Raw genomic sequence first — 17,626 nt, 5'->3', positions numbered from 1 at the left:
TCCGCGATTGTATTAAGAATTAAATTGTCTATCAATCGCTGTCCACCCTATATTTTTTAGTCACGTTTATGAGTATTTATGTATACGACTAGATCACTGTCTAATGTGGCGCAGGACATTTTCTGACCAGCTGGGCTACTTTTCTCATTGTCTAACCATGATTTTGGTGGCTAAATATGCACATTTTCGAACAAACTGTATATGTATGTTGTAATGTGATGTTACAGGAGTGTCATCTGAAGAATTCTGAGAAGGTTAGTGAAAAAATTAATATATTTTGGCGATGTTTACGTTATCGCTCTCTTTGGCTAGAATCAATGCTGGTGTAATGTTTGCACATGTGCTATGCTAATATAACGATTTATTGTGTTTTCGCTGTAAGACACTTAGAAAATCTGAAATATTGTCTGTATTCACAGGATCTGTGTCTTTCGATTAGTGTATGCTGTGTATTTTTACGAAATGTTTGATGATTAGTAGTTAGGTAAACACGTTGCTCATTGTATTTATTCTAGTCCATTTGTGACGGTGGGTGCAATTGTAAACTATGACATCTACCTGAAATATGCACATTTTTCTAACGAAACCTATCCTATACCATAAATATGTTATCAGACTGTCATCTGATGAGCTTTTTTCTTGGTTAGTGGCTATCAATATCTTAGTTTAGCCGAATTGGTGATAGCTACTGGTGTTGGTGGACAAAGAAAAGATGGTGGATTATGCTAATGTGTTTAGCTAATAGATTTACATCTTTACATATTGTGTCTTCCCTGTAAAACATTTTAAAAATCGGACATGTTGGCTGGATTTACAAGATCTGTGTCTTTCGTTAGCTGTATTGGACTTTAATGTGTGAAAGTTAAATATTTAAAAAATATATTTTTTTTGAATTTCGCGGCTCTGCCTTTTCAGTGGGGGTGGGGGGGGGGGGAGGTTTGGGGGGTGCTAGCGGCACCCCAGTCCTAGACAGGTTAAACAAAGCAAATTTGAGGAAAAGGTTCCCGAAATTCTATCAACAAATTGATTGTTGTACTTGCACTGCTAAAACTCTCGACCATTGTCGTACTACCATCCAGAATGCATATAAGGCCCTCCCCCATACTCCATTCGGCAAATGGAAATCAAATCTGACCACAGTTCCATCTTGCTCCTCCCCTCCTATAGGCAGAAACTCAAACAGGAAGCACACGTGGTAAGGACTATTCAAAGCTGGTCTGACCTATCGGAATCCTAGCTTCAAGATTGTTTTGACTACGAGGACTGGGATATGTTCAGAGTAGCTTCAGAAAATAATATCGAACCATATGCCGATACGGTGAATGAGTTTATCAGGAACTGCATAGAAGATGTTGTACCAACTGTGACTATTAAAACCTACCCCAACCTGAAACTGTGGATAGAACCACCACATTTAACCAGGGAAAGAAGACTGGGAATATGGAAGAATACAAACCTGTGTAGTCATTCCCTCTGCAAAGCAATAAAGCAGGCTAAACGTCGGTATAGGGACAAAGTTGAGTCCCAGTTCAATGGCTCAGACACGAGACATATGTGGCAAGGTCTACATACAATCACGGATTATAAAAGGAAAACCAGCCACGTCGCGGACACCGATGTCTTGCTTCCGGACAGGATGAACACCTTCTTTGCTCGCTTTGAGGATAATACAGTGACACTGACGTGGCCAACTATCAAGGACTGTGGGATCTCCTTCTCCGTGGCCAATATGAGTAAGACATTTAAGTGTGTTAACCCTCACAAGGCTGCCGGCCCAGATGGTATCCCTAGCCGTGTCCTCAGAGCATGCGCAAACCAGCTGGCTGGTGTGTTTACAGATATATTCAATATCTCCCGATCTCAGTCTGTTGTCCCCACGTGCTTCAAGATCCCTGTACCTAAGAAAGCAAAGGTAATTCGCCCCATAGCACTCACCTCTGGCATCATGCTTTGAGAGACTAGTAAAGGATCATATCAACTCCACCTTACATGCCACCCTAGACCCACTTCAATTTGCTTACTGCCCCAATAGATCAACAGACAAGGCAATCGCCACCACACTGCACAGGCATACCTATGTAAGAATGCTGTTAATTGACAATAGCTCAGCATTCAACACTCATCATCAAGCTCATCATCAAGCTTGAGGCCCTGGGTCTGAACCCCTCCCTGTGCAACTGGGTCCTGGACTTCCTGACAGGTCGCCCCCAGGTGGTGAAGGTAGGAAACAACACCTCCTCTTCACTGATCCTCAACACTGGGGCCCCACAAGGATGCGTACTCAGCCCCCTCCTGTACTCCCTGTTCACCCATGACTGCGTGGCCAAGCACGCCTCCAACTCAATCATCAAGTTTGCAGACGACACAACATTAGTAGGCTTGATTACCGACAATGATGAGACAGCGTACAGGGAGGAGGTGAGGGCTCTGGCAGTGTGGTGCCAGGAAAATAACCTCTCACTCAACTTCAACAAAACTAAGGAGATTATCATTGACTTCAGGAAACAGCAGAGGGAGCACCCGCCTATCCACATCGATGGGACCGCAGTGGAGAGGGTGGCAAGCTTTAAGTTCCTCGGCGTACACATCACTGACAAACTGAAATTGTCCACCCACACAGACAGTGTGTTGAAGACGGCGCAACAGCCAAAACCCTCACAAACTTTTACAGATGCGCAATTGAGAGTATCCTGTCGGGCTGTATCACCGCCTGGTACGGCAACTGCACCGCCCACAACCGCAAAGCTCTCCAGAGGGTGGTGAGGTCTGCCGAACGCATTACCAGGGGCAAACTACCCACCCTCCTGGACACCTACAGCACCCGATGCCATAGGAAGGCCAAACAGATCATCAAGGACATCAACCACCCGAGCCACTGCCTGTTCACCCCGCTATCATCCAGAAGGCGAGGTATGTATATGTATATATTCTTATATATTCTTAATCCATTCCTTACTTAGATTTACGTGTATTTTTGGTATATGTTGTGAAACTGTTGGATATTACTTGTTAGATATTACTGCACTGTCGGAGCTAGAAGCACAAGCATTTCGCTACACACACAATACCATCTGCTAAACACGTGTATGTGACCAATACCTTTGATTTGATTTGAAATGTGCCTAAAAATGTGTGTTAGTGCCTAATGCTAATCGCTATAGCTAGCTAGCTGGGTAGCTAAATCCACTGAGGTAGGGCAAATCTTGCTAGCAAACTGTTGCTCTATTACAGGCTGGTAGCAGTGGGGGAGTATATCAGCATTGTTTGTGCAATTAATACTCTAAAATCTTCATCTGAAAGTACCTATCTATTTCAATGTAATTAGGGTCCCATGGGAAACACTGTCCAACACTTTGGTTCCTACTCTGTCACAACCATCTCCTCTGTTTACTTTTTAATTCGTTGCCATGCCAAACAAAGTTGCATTCCATGCTCCCACTGTTTTGCAACCATATAATTAGAATGATTATTTTATGTATATGATTCCAATAGTCTATCCAAGTGTTTTGGTCTATAATTGCAGGTAAAATCGCAATCGCAAGGTTTGGTTCACAAATCGCAATACATTTTTTTTGCCCATAGCGTGCAGCATTACTATAGGTTAATTTAATTCCAGAGAGCAATTGATACATAAAATAAGAATGGATGATTCTGTTTTTGTAAAACAAGCACCTAGTCCTTGCTCTGGCATAGTCGCCGGTGGGAAACCAAGTACTATTTTTATTTTATTTTATTTAACCTTTATTTAAATAAAAATAAAGCCCGACTAGCATCGCTACTCTGGACGGTTCTGACCTAGAATATATGGACTACTACAAATGCCTAGGTGTCTGGTTAGACTGTAAACTCTCTTTCCAGACTCACATTAAGCGTCAGCAATCCAAATTAAATCTAGAATCTGCTTCCTATTTCACAACAAGCCTTCTTCACTCATGCTGCCAAACATACCCTCGTAAAACTGACTATCCTACCGATCCTTGACTTCAGCGATGTCATTTACAAAATAGCCCCCAACACTCTACTCAGCAAACTGGATGTAGTCTATCATAGTGCCATCCATTTTTTCACCAAAGCCCCATATACTACCCACCACTGCAACCTGTATGCTCTCGTTGACTGGCCCTCACTACATATCCGTCGCCAAACCCACTGGCTCGAGGTCATCTGTAAGTCTTTGCTAGGTAAAGCCCCGCCTTATCTCAGCTCACTGGTCACCATAGCAACACCCACCCGTAGTACACGCTGCAGCAGGTATATTGCACTGGTCATCCCCAAAGCCAATACTTCCTTTGGCCGCCTTTCCTTACAGTTCTCTGCTGCCAACGACTGAAACGATTTGCAAAAATCTCTAAAGCTGGAGTCTTATATCTCCCTGTCTAACTTTAAGCATCTGCTGTCAGAGCAGCTTACCGATCACTGTACCTGTACACAGCCAATCTGTAAATAGCACACCCAACTACCTCATCCCCATATTATTACTTACCCTCTTGCTCTTTTGCACCCCAGTATCTTTACTTGCACATCATCTGCACATCTATCACTGCAGTATTAATGCTAAATTGTATTTATTTCGCCTCTATGGCCTATGTATTGCCTACCTCCCTAATCTTACTACATTTGCACACACTGTACATAGATTTTCTATTTCTCTTTTCTATTGTATTATTGACTGTACATTTGTTTATGTGTAACTCTGTGCTGTTGTTTTTGTCGCACTGCTTTGCTTTATCTTGGCCAGGTCGCAGTTGTAAATGAGAACTTGTTCTCAACTGGCCTACCTGGTTAAATAAAGGTGAAATAAAAAATAAATATATATATTTTAACTAGGCAAGTCAGTTAAGAACAAGTTTTGATTTACAGTGACAGCCTACCAGGGAACAGTGGGTTAACTGCCTTGTTCAGGGGTAGAATGACAGAATATTACCTTATCAGGTCAGGGATTTGATCCGGCAACCTTTTGGTTTCTGGCCCAACACTCTAACCACTAGTCTACCTGCCTCCCCAAGTATTCCCTTCCATTTGTGTGAATGCTTTTTCCTATTAAACTACAGCAACAAAACAAGTGGAGCTCAAGTTAATGTCACTCTAAAAATCAATTCTGCCTCATTCCTACACGTTCTCAATGTTTATTAATCCCCTTAAATTTGTCCCGGAAAAACAAATAACTCATTGGCGCAAGAAGCTCTTAAGAGCAGCAACTTAGGCCAGTCCTCAAAATACATTATGTCAGTGCACCCTCACACATCATGACCAACACACGCATGGTGAAACTAAACAAGTAAAAGTATTTTTACCTGCCACTGACTTGATTGCAGTCGGTCTTGCGTAGTTAAAAGGGGTGCTGCGGTTCCCAACTCATTTAAATTAATTGGCTGCAGTTAGGTTTATCTTTATGAATGGCCACAATGGTGGATTACTGAGCTTGAGGCCAAATAACTGTACAAATGTTCTACCGCACATGTCCTCTTCATGAAAGAAATTAACCTAGTCTGAGGTCCATTTTCATGCAATGAGAAGCTGAATAATGTTGTTAAAAGGTTGTTTTGTCCTGTACAAGTAGGCATTCCAGCCTCCTACTAGGAATTGCTGTGATTCAATTTTGGTCTTTCACCAGTGTGCTCTTAGGTCACCACTGTGGTTCAGAAAGACCCGAGAGTTTCCAATAAAGGTAATGGGTTTTTCTTCTTCGTCATCTTTTAAGCCAGCTGCCATTCTGTCAATGTTCATATGTGATTCAGTTCTGTTGTCCCACTTGACTAGCTGACTGTTTATGCCGACTATTATAATGTAGTGAGTAGCTTTGTTAGCATTTCATGACTATTTAAAACCCTTTGTCAGCTGTGAGATACAGTAGAAGACAAAGGATCAAAAGACATGTAAGAACCGGCTACAAATTTTCCGATTATAGATCTTTGAACAACATTGTCCAAGCGTTTTTTTTTAACATATGTTAGCTGTGTAATCTGAATACTTGGAGGAACAGAGGAAATGTTTTCTTCCACCAACATCTCAACAGAAAGGGTTCTGATGTGGCGTCGGTTTTTCCCTAAGAACCTGATGCAAGTTTCAAAGTTATTTTTTATTTGTGGATCGTGCCTTTTCATCTTCTAGACGTGAGATAGCTTGAAGTTTGAATTCTTTTTTCTTTATGAAATGAATCTCAGAGAGAGAGAGAGAGAGATTGGTGTGTGTGTGTGTCTCTAGCTTTTCACTGGCTCAATTAACGTTTGTTCACCCCTAAAATGAATCTTGTTTGTTCTGGGTACTGACTGACTAAATGTGCTCTGTCATGCATTCTTGCCTCAGAGTTCTCCCACAAGAATCCCTGCTCAGTACTATTGTGGTTTTTAAATGATAATTAATTTGGTAATAATAGAATATTTGTTCCAGGCCTTCCCTGCTCTTTGTATCATGCCCTGGGGTGATACGCATGGCACATTGTATAACTTGCAATGCTGTTTTGTAACGTCAGCAAGCTTACTGTATTCTGATTGTTCCATCAATAGAACCCTTGAACCCTCTGCATATTTTTTTTCATCCTATGATTCTGTTACACCAATGAAACTCAGTGGAGTCGAGGTTTGTACAACAACTGTAACTGAGAAGGCTTTCAAACTGAATTACAAATGCAGTCGCAGCAACAGCAGTCACCATGCAGTCAAAGAGCACACTGTTAGGTGATAGACACTAGAGCTGTTTGATGGAGCGAGACGCACTAGCCTGTGACGAGAGCATGAGGTCATACACTGTATATCCAGTCAATGTTTGTGTGCACGAGTTTAACAGACCGTTACAATGTTTCCATGTGAGTGTTTTTGTCCCCTTAGATAAACTTATGGCCTACTGATAGCAGGCTTTTACTACTGAAACCACATCGCAGCAACAACTTATGGGAGAGGCAACCAAATTATACAAAGGAAACTCCTTTTATTATCAACTACATTTAAATATTTAGTTTCGGTCTCCTATGACATCTTTAAAATGTGATAGACGTAGTTTGGAAAATGGAGACTATGACATCTTTAAAATGTGAAAGACGTAGTTTGGAAAATGGAGAGAGATTTTTATTTATTTTGGGGGATTAAGATTCTCATAGATTTAATTTCTGGGCATCAAGAAAACAAATTAATGAAATACCAATAAAATGAAGAACTTAACTGACATCATTAGTGGAGTCTAATAATGGAACCAAAATGTTATATCCACACACACACACACACACACACACACACACACACACACACACACACACACACACACACACACACACACACACACACACACACACACACACACACACACACACACACACACACACACACACACACAGAAAATATAAAAAAGATTTGCTCCCAGAGAATAATTCATTATGACCTCCAATCAGCTGAGACAAAATTATCATCAGTCAGTGAACAGCAAAGCACGTAATCCATCATTTAATCCATCATCTATTGACCACATTTCTTATTAAACTTTAACGAAACAAATCACCTGGGAAAACATGCTGGCATCATCAGTTGAGAGTATAATTCTGAAATCTTTTAACCAAACAATAATGTCAAAGCTAAAGAAAGTATAACCTGTATAAGCCACACTGTACTGCAGAGTTTTAGATGCATATGTAGGCTATACATGTACCTTCATGTGCTACTGTTGTACCTCCAACCCCTTCATAGCCATTGTATATGTAAATATTCAAGGTATTTAGCGCAACGTAAAGTGGAATGTTGGATCAGTGTAGCCGTACATTCTATCTACTCTAGCAGCATGATATTGGCATGTTGGATTTTCATGAATTCAGATTTGTTCAGGGTGTTTTTTTCTCACATCTGAATTGCAGTATCTTCCCATGCTACCGCGGGCCAGTCTGTTCTGTTGCCATGGCAGTAACAGTGTCTCATCTGTGATTGCATGGCTCTTCTGGTATTATCAAAAACAGCAGATTGGGCAACACTGGGAATACTTAAATTGCCACTCTTTTTTTCACAGCATGTAAGATTTCTAGGTATATTCAGTAGGTTCCCTCTTATATTGTTTGGTAACTTTCCTTTATTGTGTAGATTCTAAGGCCATACTGAACTGTACATGGTCCTTTCAATTCACATTGTCCTCGAGTGACATTTTCGATACAGCTGTAGTCTATTTATTCATAAATGTTTCACAGCACAATGAGGCTTGGTCCATTCACTATTGACAGACATGCAGGTTTGAAGAACATTTTAAAATACGAAGGAACCCCTTTTTGAGTATGTTGGGCCTGAAATCGGATCACAGTTTGTACTTTGAAAATGTGATTCAATAGTCTAGGCCCAAGGCATTGGACTAGTGGAATACTTGGAATTTTTTCCCACTCGTTTCATTGTTCATTCTATCCTCCAGAGAGACCAGTGAAAGGACAACGGGGCATCCATTGTTTTGGTTCATGGTCCCTCAACATTTCACTCTGTTATTTCATATGCATTTGAATTAAATCCAAAGTATATAAAGGGTGCATAAGGCACATTGATAAGAGCTCTTGAGTCCAACAGAGTATAGCATAATGTGAGCCCCACATACTCCAAAAGCAGTAGTAGCCAATGATGTCAGGTTAGCAAGATGGCGCCGACAGAGACGGTACATTGTTAGCACTGAAAATCTTGTGTTATTACATACAGCCGGGAAGAACTATTGGATATAAGAGCGACGTCAGCTTACCAACATTACGACCAGGGATATGACTCTCCCAAAGCGGATCCTTTGTTCGGACCACCACCCAGGACATTGGATCTAATTCCAAAGGCTGACCCAAAACAACTTTGCCGCAGAAGAGGTAGACGGAGCGGTCTCCTGGTCAGACTTCGAATGCGTGCACACCACCCACCGCTTCCGAGTATATTACTTGCCAATGTCCAGTCTCTAGACAACAAGGTGGACAAAATTATGGCAAGGGTTGCCTTCCAGAGAAACAGAGATTGTATCAGAGAGATTGTAACATTGTCTGTTTCACGGAAACAGCTCTCTCGGGACATGTTGTCGGAGTCGGTACAGCCACCGGGTTTCTTCATTCATCGCGGCGACAGAAATAAACATCTCTCTGGGAAGAAGAAGGGCGGGGGTGCATGCTTCATGATTAACGACTCATGGGGTAATCATAACATCATACAGGAACTCAAGTCCTTCTGTTCACCTGACCTAGAATTCCTTACAATCAAATGCCATATTATTATATTATCTCCCAAGAGAATTCTTGTCAGTTATTGTCACAGCTGTGTATATCCCCCCTCAAGCAGATACCACGACGGCCCTCAAGGAACTTCACTGGACTCTATGTAAACTGGAAACCATATATTCTGAGGCTGCATTTATTGTGTCTGGGGATTTTAACAAAGCAAATTTGAGAACAAGGCTACCTAAATTCTATCAACATATCGATTGCAGCACTTGCGCGGACAATACACCGGACCACTGCTACTCCAACTTCCGCGATGCATACAAGGCCCTCCCACTCCCCCATTCTCAGAGCATGCGCAGACCAGCTGGCTGGTGTGTTTACGGACAAATTCAATCACTCCATATCCCAGTCTGCTGTCCCCACATGCTTCAAGATGGCCACCATTGCTCCTGTACCCAAGAAGGCAAAGATAACTGAACTAAATGACTATCGCCCCGTACCACTCACTTCTGTCATAATGAAGTGCTTTGAAGGCTAGTCAAGGATCATATCACCACCACCTTACCTGCCACCCTAGACCCACTTCAGTTTGCATACCGCCCCAACAGGTCAACAGACACAATGCAATCGTCATCACACTGCACACTGCCCTATCCCATCTGGACAAGAGGAATACCTATGTAAGAATGCTGTTCATTGACTACAGCTCAGCATTCAACACCATAGTACCCTCCAAGCTCATCATTAAGCTTGAGGCCCTGAGTCTCAACCCCGCCCTGTGCAATTATGTCCTGGACTTTCTGACGGGCCGCCCCCAGGTGGTGAAGGTCGGAAACAACATCTCCGCTTCGCTGATCCTCAACACTGGGGCCCCACAAGGGTGTGTGCTCAGCCCCCTCCTGTACTCCTTGTTCACCCATGACTACGGGGCTATGCACGCCTCCAACTCAATCATCAAGTTTGCAGACAACACAACAGTAGTGGGCTTGATTACCAACAAAGACGAGACAGGGAGGAGGTGAGGGCTCTCGGAGTCTGGTGTCAGGAAAACAACTTCTCACTCAACGTCAAAAAAACAAAGGAGATGATTGTGGACTTCCATCTGAAAGTTTTAAGTTCCTCGGCATACACATCACAGACAAACTGAAATTGTCCACCCACACAGACGATGTGGTGAAGAAGTTGCAACAGTGCCTCTTCAACCTCAGGAGGCTGAAGAAATTTGGCTTGTCACCTAAAAACCTGACAAACTTATACAGATGCACAATTGAGAGCATCCTGTCGGGCTGTATCATCGCCTGGTACGACAACTGCACTGCCCTAAACCGCAAAGATCTCCAGAGGGTGGTGCGGTCTGCTCAACACATCACGGGGGCAAACTACCTGCCCTCCAGGACACCTACAGCACCCAATGCCATAGGAAGGCCAAACAGATCATCAAGAACATCAACCACCCGAGCCACTGCCTGTTCACCCCGCTATCATCCAGAAGGCGAGGTCAGTACAGGTGCATCAAAGCTGGGACCGAGAGACTGAAAAACAGCTTCTATCTCAAGGCCATCAGACTGTTAAACAGCAATCACTAACTCAGAGAGACTGCTGCCTACATACAGACTCAAATCATTGACCACTTTAATAAATGGATCCCTAGTCACTTTAAATAATGCCACTTTAACAATGTTTACATTACTCATCTCATATGTATATACTGTATCTTATACCATTTATTGCATCTTTCCTATGCCGCTCGGCCATCGCTCATCCATATATTTACATGTACATATTCTTATTCCATCCATTTATATTTGTGTTTATAAGGTAGTTGTTGTGGAATTGTTAGATTACTTGTTAGATATTACTGCACTGTCGGAACTAGAAGCACAAGCATTTCACTACACTCGCATTAACTTCTGCTAACCATGTGTATGTGATCTATAACATTTGATTTGATTTGATGAATGTAATATGATTGGTTATGGCATCTAGCCCCACAATTAAACTGCATCTAAATGTATTCACTGAATTCCAGTGGCAAACTCAATCAATTTGGATTTCTATTCGATAAAGTTCCATCCATCAGAATGCCTGGTACATCCCTGAATTCAAACCATTCAAGCTTCTTCATTCAGTGTACAAGACTCACGGTAACGAACATAATTGTCGAGTGTAAATTAAATTAACTGCTCCAGACTGTGTTAAGGCAAAATAGACTGCCTTATTTACAGTATACTCAATCATGTGCATTTCATGACTGACATGTAGGCTAAAGCTACCTCAGATATGTGCCTTGTCATGTATGGAAATTTCAGCATTTTCCTTATAAAAAGGTTTTAAAATGTTAGGCCCTTCTATCCTCTATCATCCTCTATGTGATCGATTCACAGCAGGACAACTGCAACAAGTTCCATTTTATTATTGAAACCTTCTTCCGTTCTCCCTTTGTGTTTGGTTGAAGACGATGCTTCTTATTAGCCAGCCCTCCCCCGAGACTCATTATGACTGAAACTGGAGGATATGAAATAATGGCTTCACAGGAGACTGAGCCCCTCAAACCACAGCACGTCTTTGAATTAAGAGAGTATGGTAACCAGTTTGTCTCTGCCGTCCCTATCAAGGTGCTCTTTCTAGATCTGCTATCACAGTGTGGACACTTGATAGGCATATCTGTATGCATGGTCAAAGCCATAACACTTTACAGGCAGGCACTGCATTATGTTACATATGGTTACGGTATGTATTGTCCGTTGGTTGGTTTGTACATCAGAATGAATACTAATGAGATTTCCCCTTCAGGATGTCAGTGGTTCAGTCAGTGTGTGTGTGTGTGTGTGTGTGTGTGTGTGTGTGTGTGTGTGTGTGTGTGTGTGTGTGTGTGTGTGTGTGTGTGTGTGTGTGTGTGTAGAATCATGATCAGGCCTCAGGTTATTACCAGAGATGGACTAGTGTATGGTGTAAGTGTACAGAACCACGCTCGCATTATGACTCACCTTGCTTGTCTGAGACCTGAAGACTTGTGTTGTCTCCCCATGAATTAAATAGAACTCAGTGTTTTTGTTACACACCGAAAGTACAGGCGGGACAACAGTGTTGTTATCTACTATTATAATATCCTTATATGTTGTTTTTACCTGTGAAGAAGGAGATAGTGTGGTGACTCATCTGTTTTCCATTGAGTTTTTGGGTTCTGTGTTGCCACTTATCTCCAAGTGTCTGAGCACTCTCGTCTGAGTACCAGAATAACTGCTGAATTTACAAACACGAAACACTGTTGAATATGGCCGGTGTCGGTAAACTTCAAGCGTAATTAAATTGATGCCAGCAGCACAGTTACAGTCACCAATGCTCTGGATAACATGAAAACAGCCGAACAAGCTCTGCAAGGGCGAGTAAAATGGTCAGAGTGAGGTGTTCTCTCATTTGTTTCTGGAAGTAACTAGCAAGCTAGCCAACGTTAGCCAGTTAGCTTGGGTGCTTGACTGCCGTTGTGAGGTCAGATCAGATCAGATCAGCCCTACTCCTTGGCCAGAGCATCCAGTGAGCACTCTGAATGTTCCGTGAGCGAAACGCTCTGAATTCACGATCTGACAATGCTCTGAATTTCCAAACGCCCAGAGCACACTCTGAGCGCACTCTGGCACTCCAGATTGAATTTACGAACACAACCATAGAGACTCCACTTGGCTTGCTCCCTCTCTGTTTTCACCAGAGAATGTAAATGTTCTCGGAATATAATCACTTATTAATTATTATGGATGTGGGCAAAATTAATTGTGCTTCCTTTTTTGTGTGCAAACTGTTCTTTCTGAATCAGTCACTCAGTTTACTGAATGCAAAATGAGTCTAACACAAAGATAAAAGAAGGCATGTTTACCAAATCAGTCTTCAGAACTACATGTATAACAACATTAGGCCCAATTAGACCACTGTGCACCACCTTCCTTTTTCAATAAAACACTCAATTTCCATGTGTATTGAAGTAAAACTGGGCTATTGAATAATGAATCGCTATTACAATGACATTTGGGCTGTCTGAGAATATAGTGATTACACGATAATGTAGTGCAGCACTTATCCTCTTTGCCTTGAAAGTTGAACCAACGCAGCAGTTCATATAATGAATGTACCTTAGGAATGTTCAGGGCGACCCAGTGGAATCTCTCTCCTTAGTAAAGACTGCTCTACACGCTCCTCTCTCTGTCGTATCTTCCAATAGATAGAGCCTATTAGAGACTCCACGTCTCACAACCACAGGGTTGCACTGCTTTTTGAAGACACTTTAGTGCCGCTGAACAGTTATTGAGGAACAAACAGTTTGGAGTGTTCTACTCAGAAGGGATCGTCTCTGAAGGAATGGGTATGCATGTTCCTCCAGACACTGTGTATTCACATCACAACGTTACTCTTTATATTTACCCACATCAAGGGCCAGTTGGTTATATCTGGAGTACTTCTCCTGTCTTATCCAGTGTCCTGTGTGAATTTAAGTATGCTCTCTCTAATTCTCTCCTTCTCTCTTTCTTTCTCTCTCTCGGAGGAACTGAGCCCTAGGACCATACGTCAGGACTACTGGGCATGATGACTCCTTGCCGTCCCCAGTCCACCTGGCCTTGCTGCTGTTCCAGTTTCAACTGTTCTGTCTGCAGTTATGGAACCCCTACCTGTCCCAGACCTGCTGTTTTCAACTCTTAATGATCGGCTATGAAAAGCCACCTGACATTTATTCCTGATTATTATTTGACCGAGCTTGTCATTTATGAACATTTTGAACATCTTGGCTCTCTCTAATTCTCTCCTTCTCTCTTTCTTTCTCTCTCTCGGAGGAACTGAGCCCTAGGACCATACGTCAGGACTACCGGGCATGATGACTCCTTGCTGTCCCAAGTCCACCTGGCCTTGCTGCTGTCCCAGTTTCAACTGTTCTGCCTGCGGTTATGGAACCCCTACCTGTCCCAGACCTGCTGTTTTCAACTCTTAATTATCGGCTATGAAAAGCCAACTGACATGTATTCCTGATTATTATTTGACCATGCTTGTCATTTATGAACATTTTGAACATCTTGGCCATGTTCTGTTATAATCTCCACCCGGCACAGCCAGAAGAGGACTGGCCACCCCTCATAGCCTGGTTCCTCTCTAGGTTTCTTCCTAGGTTTTGGCCTTTCTAGGGAGTTTTTCCTAGCCACCGTGCTTCTACACCTGCATTGCTTGCTGTTTGGGGTTTTAGGCTGGGTTTCTGTACAGCACTTCGAGATATTAGCTGATGTACGAAGGGCTATATAAAATAAACTTTGATTGATTGATTGATTGATCATGCCCAATTCTCTGCTTCAAGCAGTTCTCAGTTGGTCATAATAAAGTGAAGTCAAAGCTATTCTTACCCAATTTGTGGGAGACCTACGTATTGGTTCCAGTGCCAGTGTCCGATTGAATCTCGCATGTGCCACCTATAGTGAATAAATGTGTCACTATGAACTGTAAGTCAATTTAGAAGATAAAATTATCCTCTTATTTACCACAGACTACAGTATTAGCTCCTTCATCAGCTGACTAAAGAATGTCCAGAATGGAAGAGGTGCTGCTCTCATCTCCCTTCCAACCCACATCGATCATGGCCGTGGGAAGGTTCGCTGCAGTGCTGACAAGTCAATGTCTCTCTCCCATTCCCTCTCTCTATATCTCTCTATCCCCCTCTCTCAATCGTTCTCACCTCTCTCTCTCTCTCTCTTCCTCTCTCCTCTTTTCTCTCTCCATACTGAGTCAGGTCCAACACGCCGGAGAGAGATCACTCCACTGTATATAAATGAAAGGAGATAATTGTCTTGTTGCTTTATTATCTGCTAGCTCTGCTGAGTGCTATTTCAAAACTTCTCACGGTGATGTGCCAACGCTCGTTTCAGGGGCTAATGATGGAAGATTTGAACTCATTCACATGTGTCGTGCAGAGCAGGGGATGAGTAATGACAATGTGAAGACAGCATCTGTTTTGTTGGGCAGTGTTGCAGTAGGTGACACGACTGCTGGTGATTCATTAGGATTATACGTTGGACAGACTTGTTTCATTTTTTCATAAACAATCTTGTGTTGTTGACACTTGGAATATTCTGCACATATACCGTACAGAATGTCTTCTTTCCAATAGTAAACAATGTCTTGATTCTTTGCAGCCCACACCCGTCATTAACAATTTCTAAAGATTTTCTTTTGATAATAATAATAATAATCAATAGATTTTTGGTAAAGAACAGTCATTATTCAGGCTAGACGTTCCCGTTTTCAGAGCTCTATCATGCTTTCAATGGCAGCTATCTACACTACTAGGGTGTTACATGTTGTTTGCAAGATCCTGTATTTCAGTTCTCCCAGTAACTGGCTGGTATCTGCATTCTCCAATGCCATGTCTTCTTTGGACCGATGTGTTTAGTGTTATCTGTTCTAACCATTTCCCAGACTGTGTTGGGGTCTTGCTAATCTAAATTGCTTGAGTCTAAACTTATACAGGACTTTAAGATAGTGAAAAAGTCAATAGTGATGTATTCTCTATCTTAATTGAGTCATTTTAGGGCTGATAATTGTCTTCCTTGGTCAAAATTATTGGAAAATGTGTGTGTGAATTTTTCTGTGATTAGTGCAATGAGGTTCCTTAATTGTTTGCTATATTTCAATAACTAAGATAATAAACACATAGTAATAATAGATTTTTATCAGAATCATTATTTTTTGTCGCAGTAATGTTGACAATGGCATAAACGTAGGACATAAACCAATACATAGATGTGATTGTGAGTAACTACAACTTGTTACCATACTGTTTCCATAATATTTACACTTTATTCAGTGCTGTAATTTGAAGTTCCATCTAGCTGCACATAGTCTACCAAACAGCCGCACATCAATTTGGGCCCGAGCCATGGATGCGGTGCAGAGTGCCAGTTGTAATATAATATGGGGTACTGTTCTCATCATCTGTCTGTCAGACTACCAACGTGCTGCTGTGTGGTGCAACGGAAGCGGCAGTGCCTGCTCTGCTTTCTGATGTAGTGTTTGTGTGTGTGTGTGTGTGTGTGTGTGTGTGTGTGTGTGTGTGTGTGTGTGTGTGTGTGTGTGTGTGTGTGTGTGTGTGTGTGTGTGTGTGTGTGTGGTTGTGTGTGTGTGTGTGTGTGTGGGGGGGGGGGGGGGGGGGTCTCTTTGGCTGATACAGACAGGTCTCTCTTAATTGGCCAGGTTAAGGCTGGCCTCATTCGGGCTTGTCACTGAAGATTGCTGCTCCAGACCCTTTAAAGAGGATTTTCACTCAAAGCTCCTTGACCCCCCGCCACCCCTCATCTCATTTACCACACCAATTTCCTCCACTTGTCTGGAAAGTGTGAAATGTTTAACATCTTGTCTTGTCCCTGACATGTATGTGAAAGTCAATTTCTTGTCATTTTGAATGCATAGCCTATAGGCCCAATCTATTAAGTTGGACAGAAAATTTGGACGGAGGGGCTATAAATAGTTTCCGACTAGCATCTCATCATCAGGCTCTCAGGACATGAACATAAGTACAGTAAAGTACAGGGCCTTTAAAATGCCTCAAGACCGAGTTTCATAATAATCAAAGTCGCTCTCGTCCCTCCCAGAGTTGGAGAAAGGCCCACGTTGCCTAAGGCCTGTGTTTGGCAGGATGAAGGGCCTCAGCTTGTACCAGGGGGTAAGAAGCACTCTGCTCAGCCTCCTCAGCCAGCTTCACAATGTCCTCCTCCCCTCCAGTCTCGCTGTGTTACACCCTCCCATCCAATAGCCCCCTGCTGTACGGCCACCTGGTTCTTTGTAGAGAGCCCAGTCCCACCCACCCATCCACCCACCCACCCACCTACCACCCACCACCACCCATCCATTAGGGTGCTGTAGATACACCACCCATCCATCAGAGGGCTGTAGATACACCACCCATCTATCAGGGGGCTGTAGATACACCACCCATCCATCAGAGGGCTGTAGATACACCACCCATCTATCAGGGTGCTGTAGATACACCACCCATCCATCAGAGGGCTGTAGATACACCACCCATCTATCAGGGTGCTGTAGATACACCACCCATCCATCAGGGTGCTGTAGATACACCACCCATCTATCAGGGTGCTGTAGATACACCACCCATCCATCAGGGGGCTGTAGATACACCACCCATCTATCAGAGGGCTGTAGATACACCACCCATCCATCAGGGAGCTGTAGATACACCACCCATCCATCAGGGGGCTGTAGATACACCACCCATCCATCAGGGGGCTGTAGATACACCACCCATCTATCAGGGTGCTGTAGATACACCACCCATCCATCAGGGGGCTGTAGATACACCACCCATCCATCAGGGGGCTGTAGATACACCACCCATCCATCAGAGGGCTGTAGATACACCACCCATCCATCAGGGTGCTGTAGATACACCACCCATCCATCAGAGGGCTGTAGATACACCACCCATCT

The 17,626-nt window shown here is 42.9% G+C and overlaps 1 protein-coding gene across 1 annotated transcript in view; it reads left to right on the top strand.

The window, feature by feature from the left end:
- LOC129813714 (acid-sensing ion channel 1C-like) overlaps positions 1–16,095 on the top strand; it is a 33,341-nt gene extending 17,246 nt beyond the window's left edge. Inside the window, exon 2 of the mRNA XM_055866165.1 lies at positions 13,686–16,095. Coding sequence (XP_055722140.1) covers positions 13,686–13,727 — 42 coding nt within the window. The 3' untranslated portion in view covers positions 13,728–16,095. The remainder of the gene's footprint in view (positions 1–13,685) is intronic.
- The last annotated feature ends 1,531 nt before the right edge of the window (positions 16,096–17,626 follow it).

Source organism: Salvelinus fontinalis, chromosome 17, assembly GCF_029448725.1.
Source record: "Salvelinus fontinalis isolate EN_2023a chromosome 17, ASM2944872v1, whole genome shotgun sequence".
Classification (NCBI taxonomy): Eukaryota; Metazoa; Chordata; class Actinopteri; order Salmoniformes; family Salmonidae; genus Salvelinus; species Salvelinus fontinalis.
The sequence above is the reverse complement of the archived record's forward strand: the minus strand, read 5'-3'. Positions and strand labels throughout refer to the sequence as shown.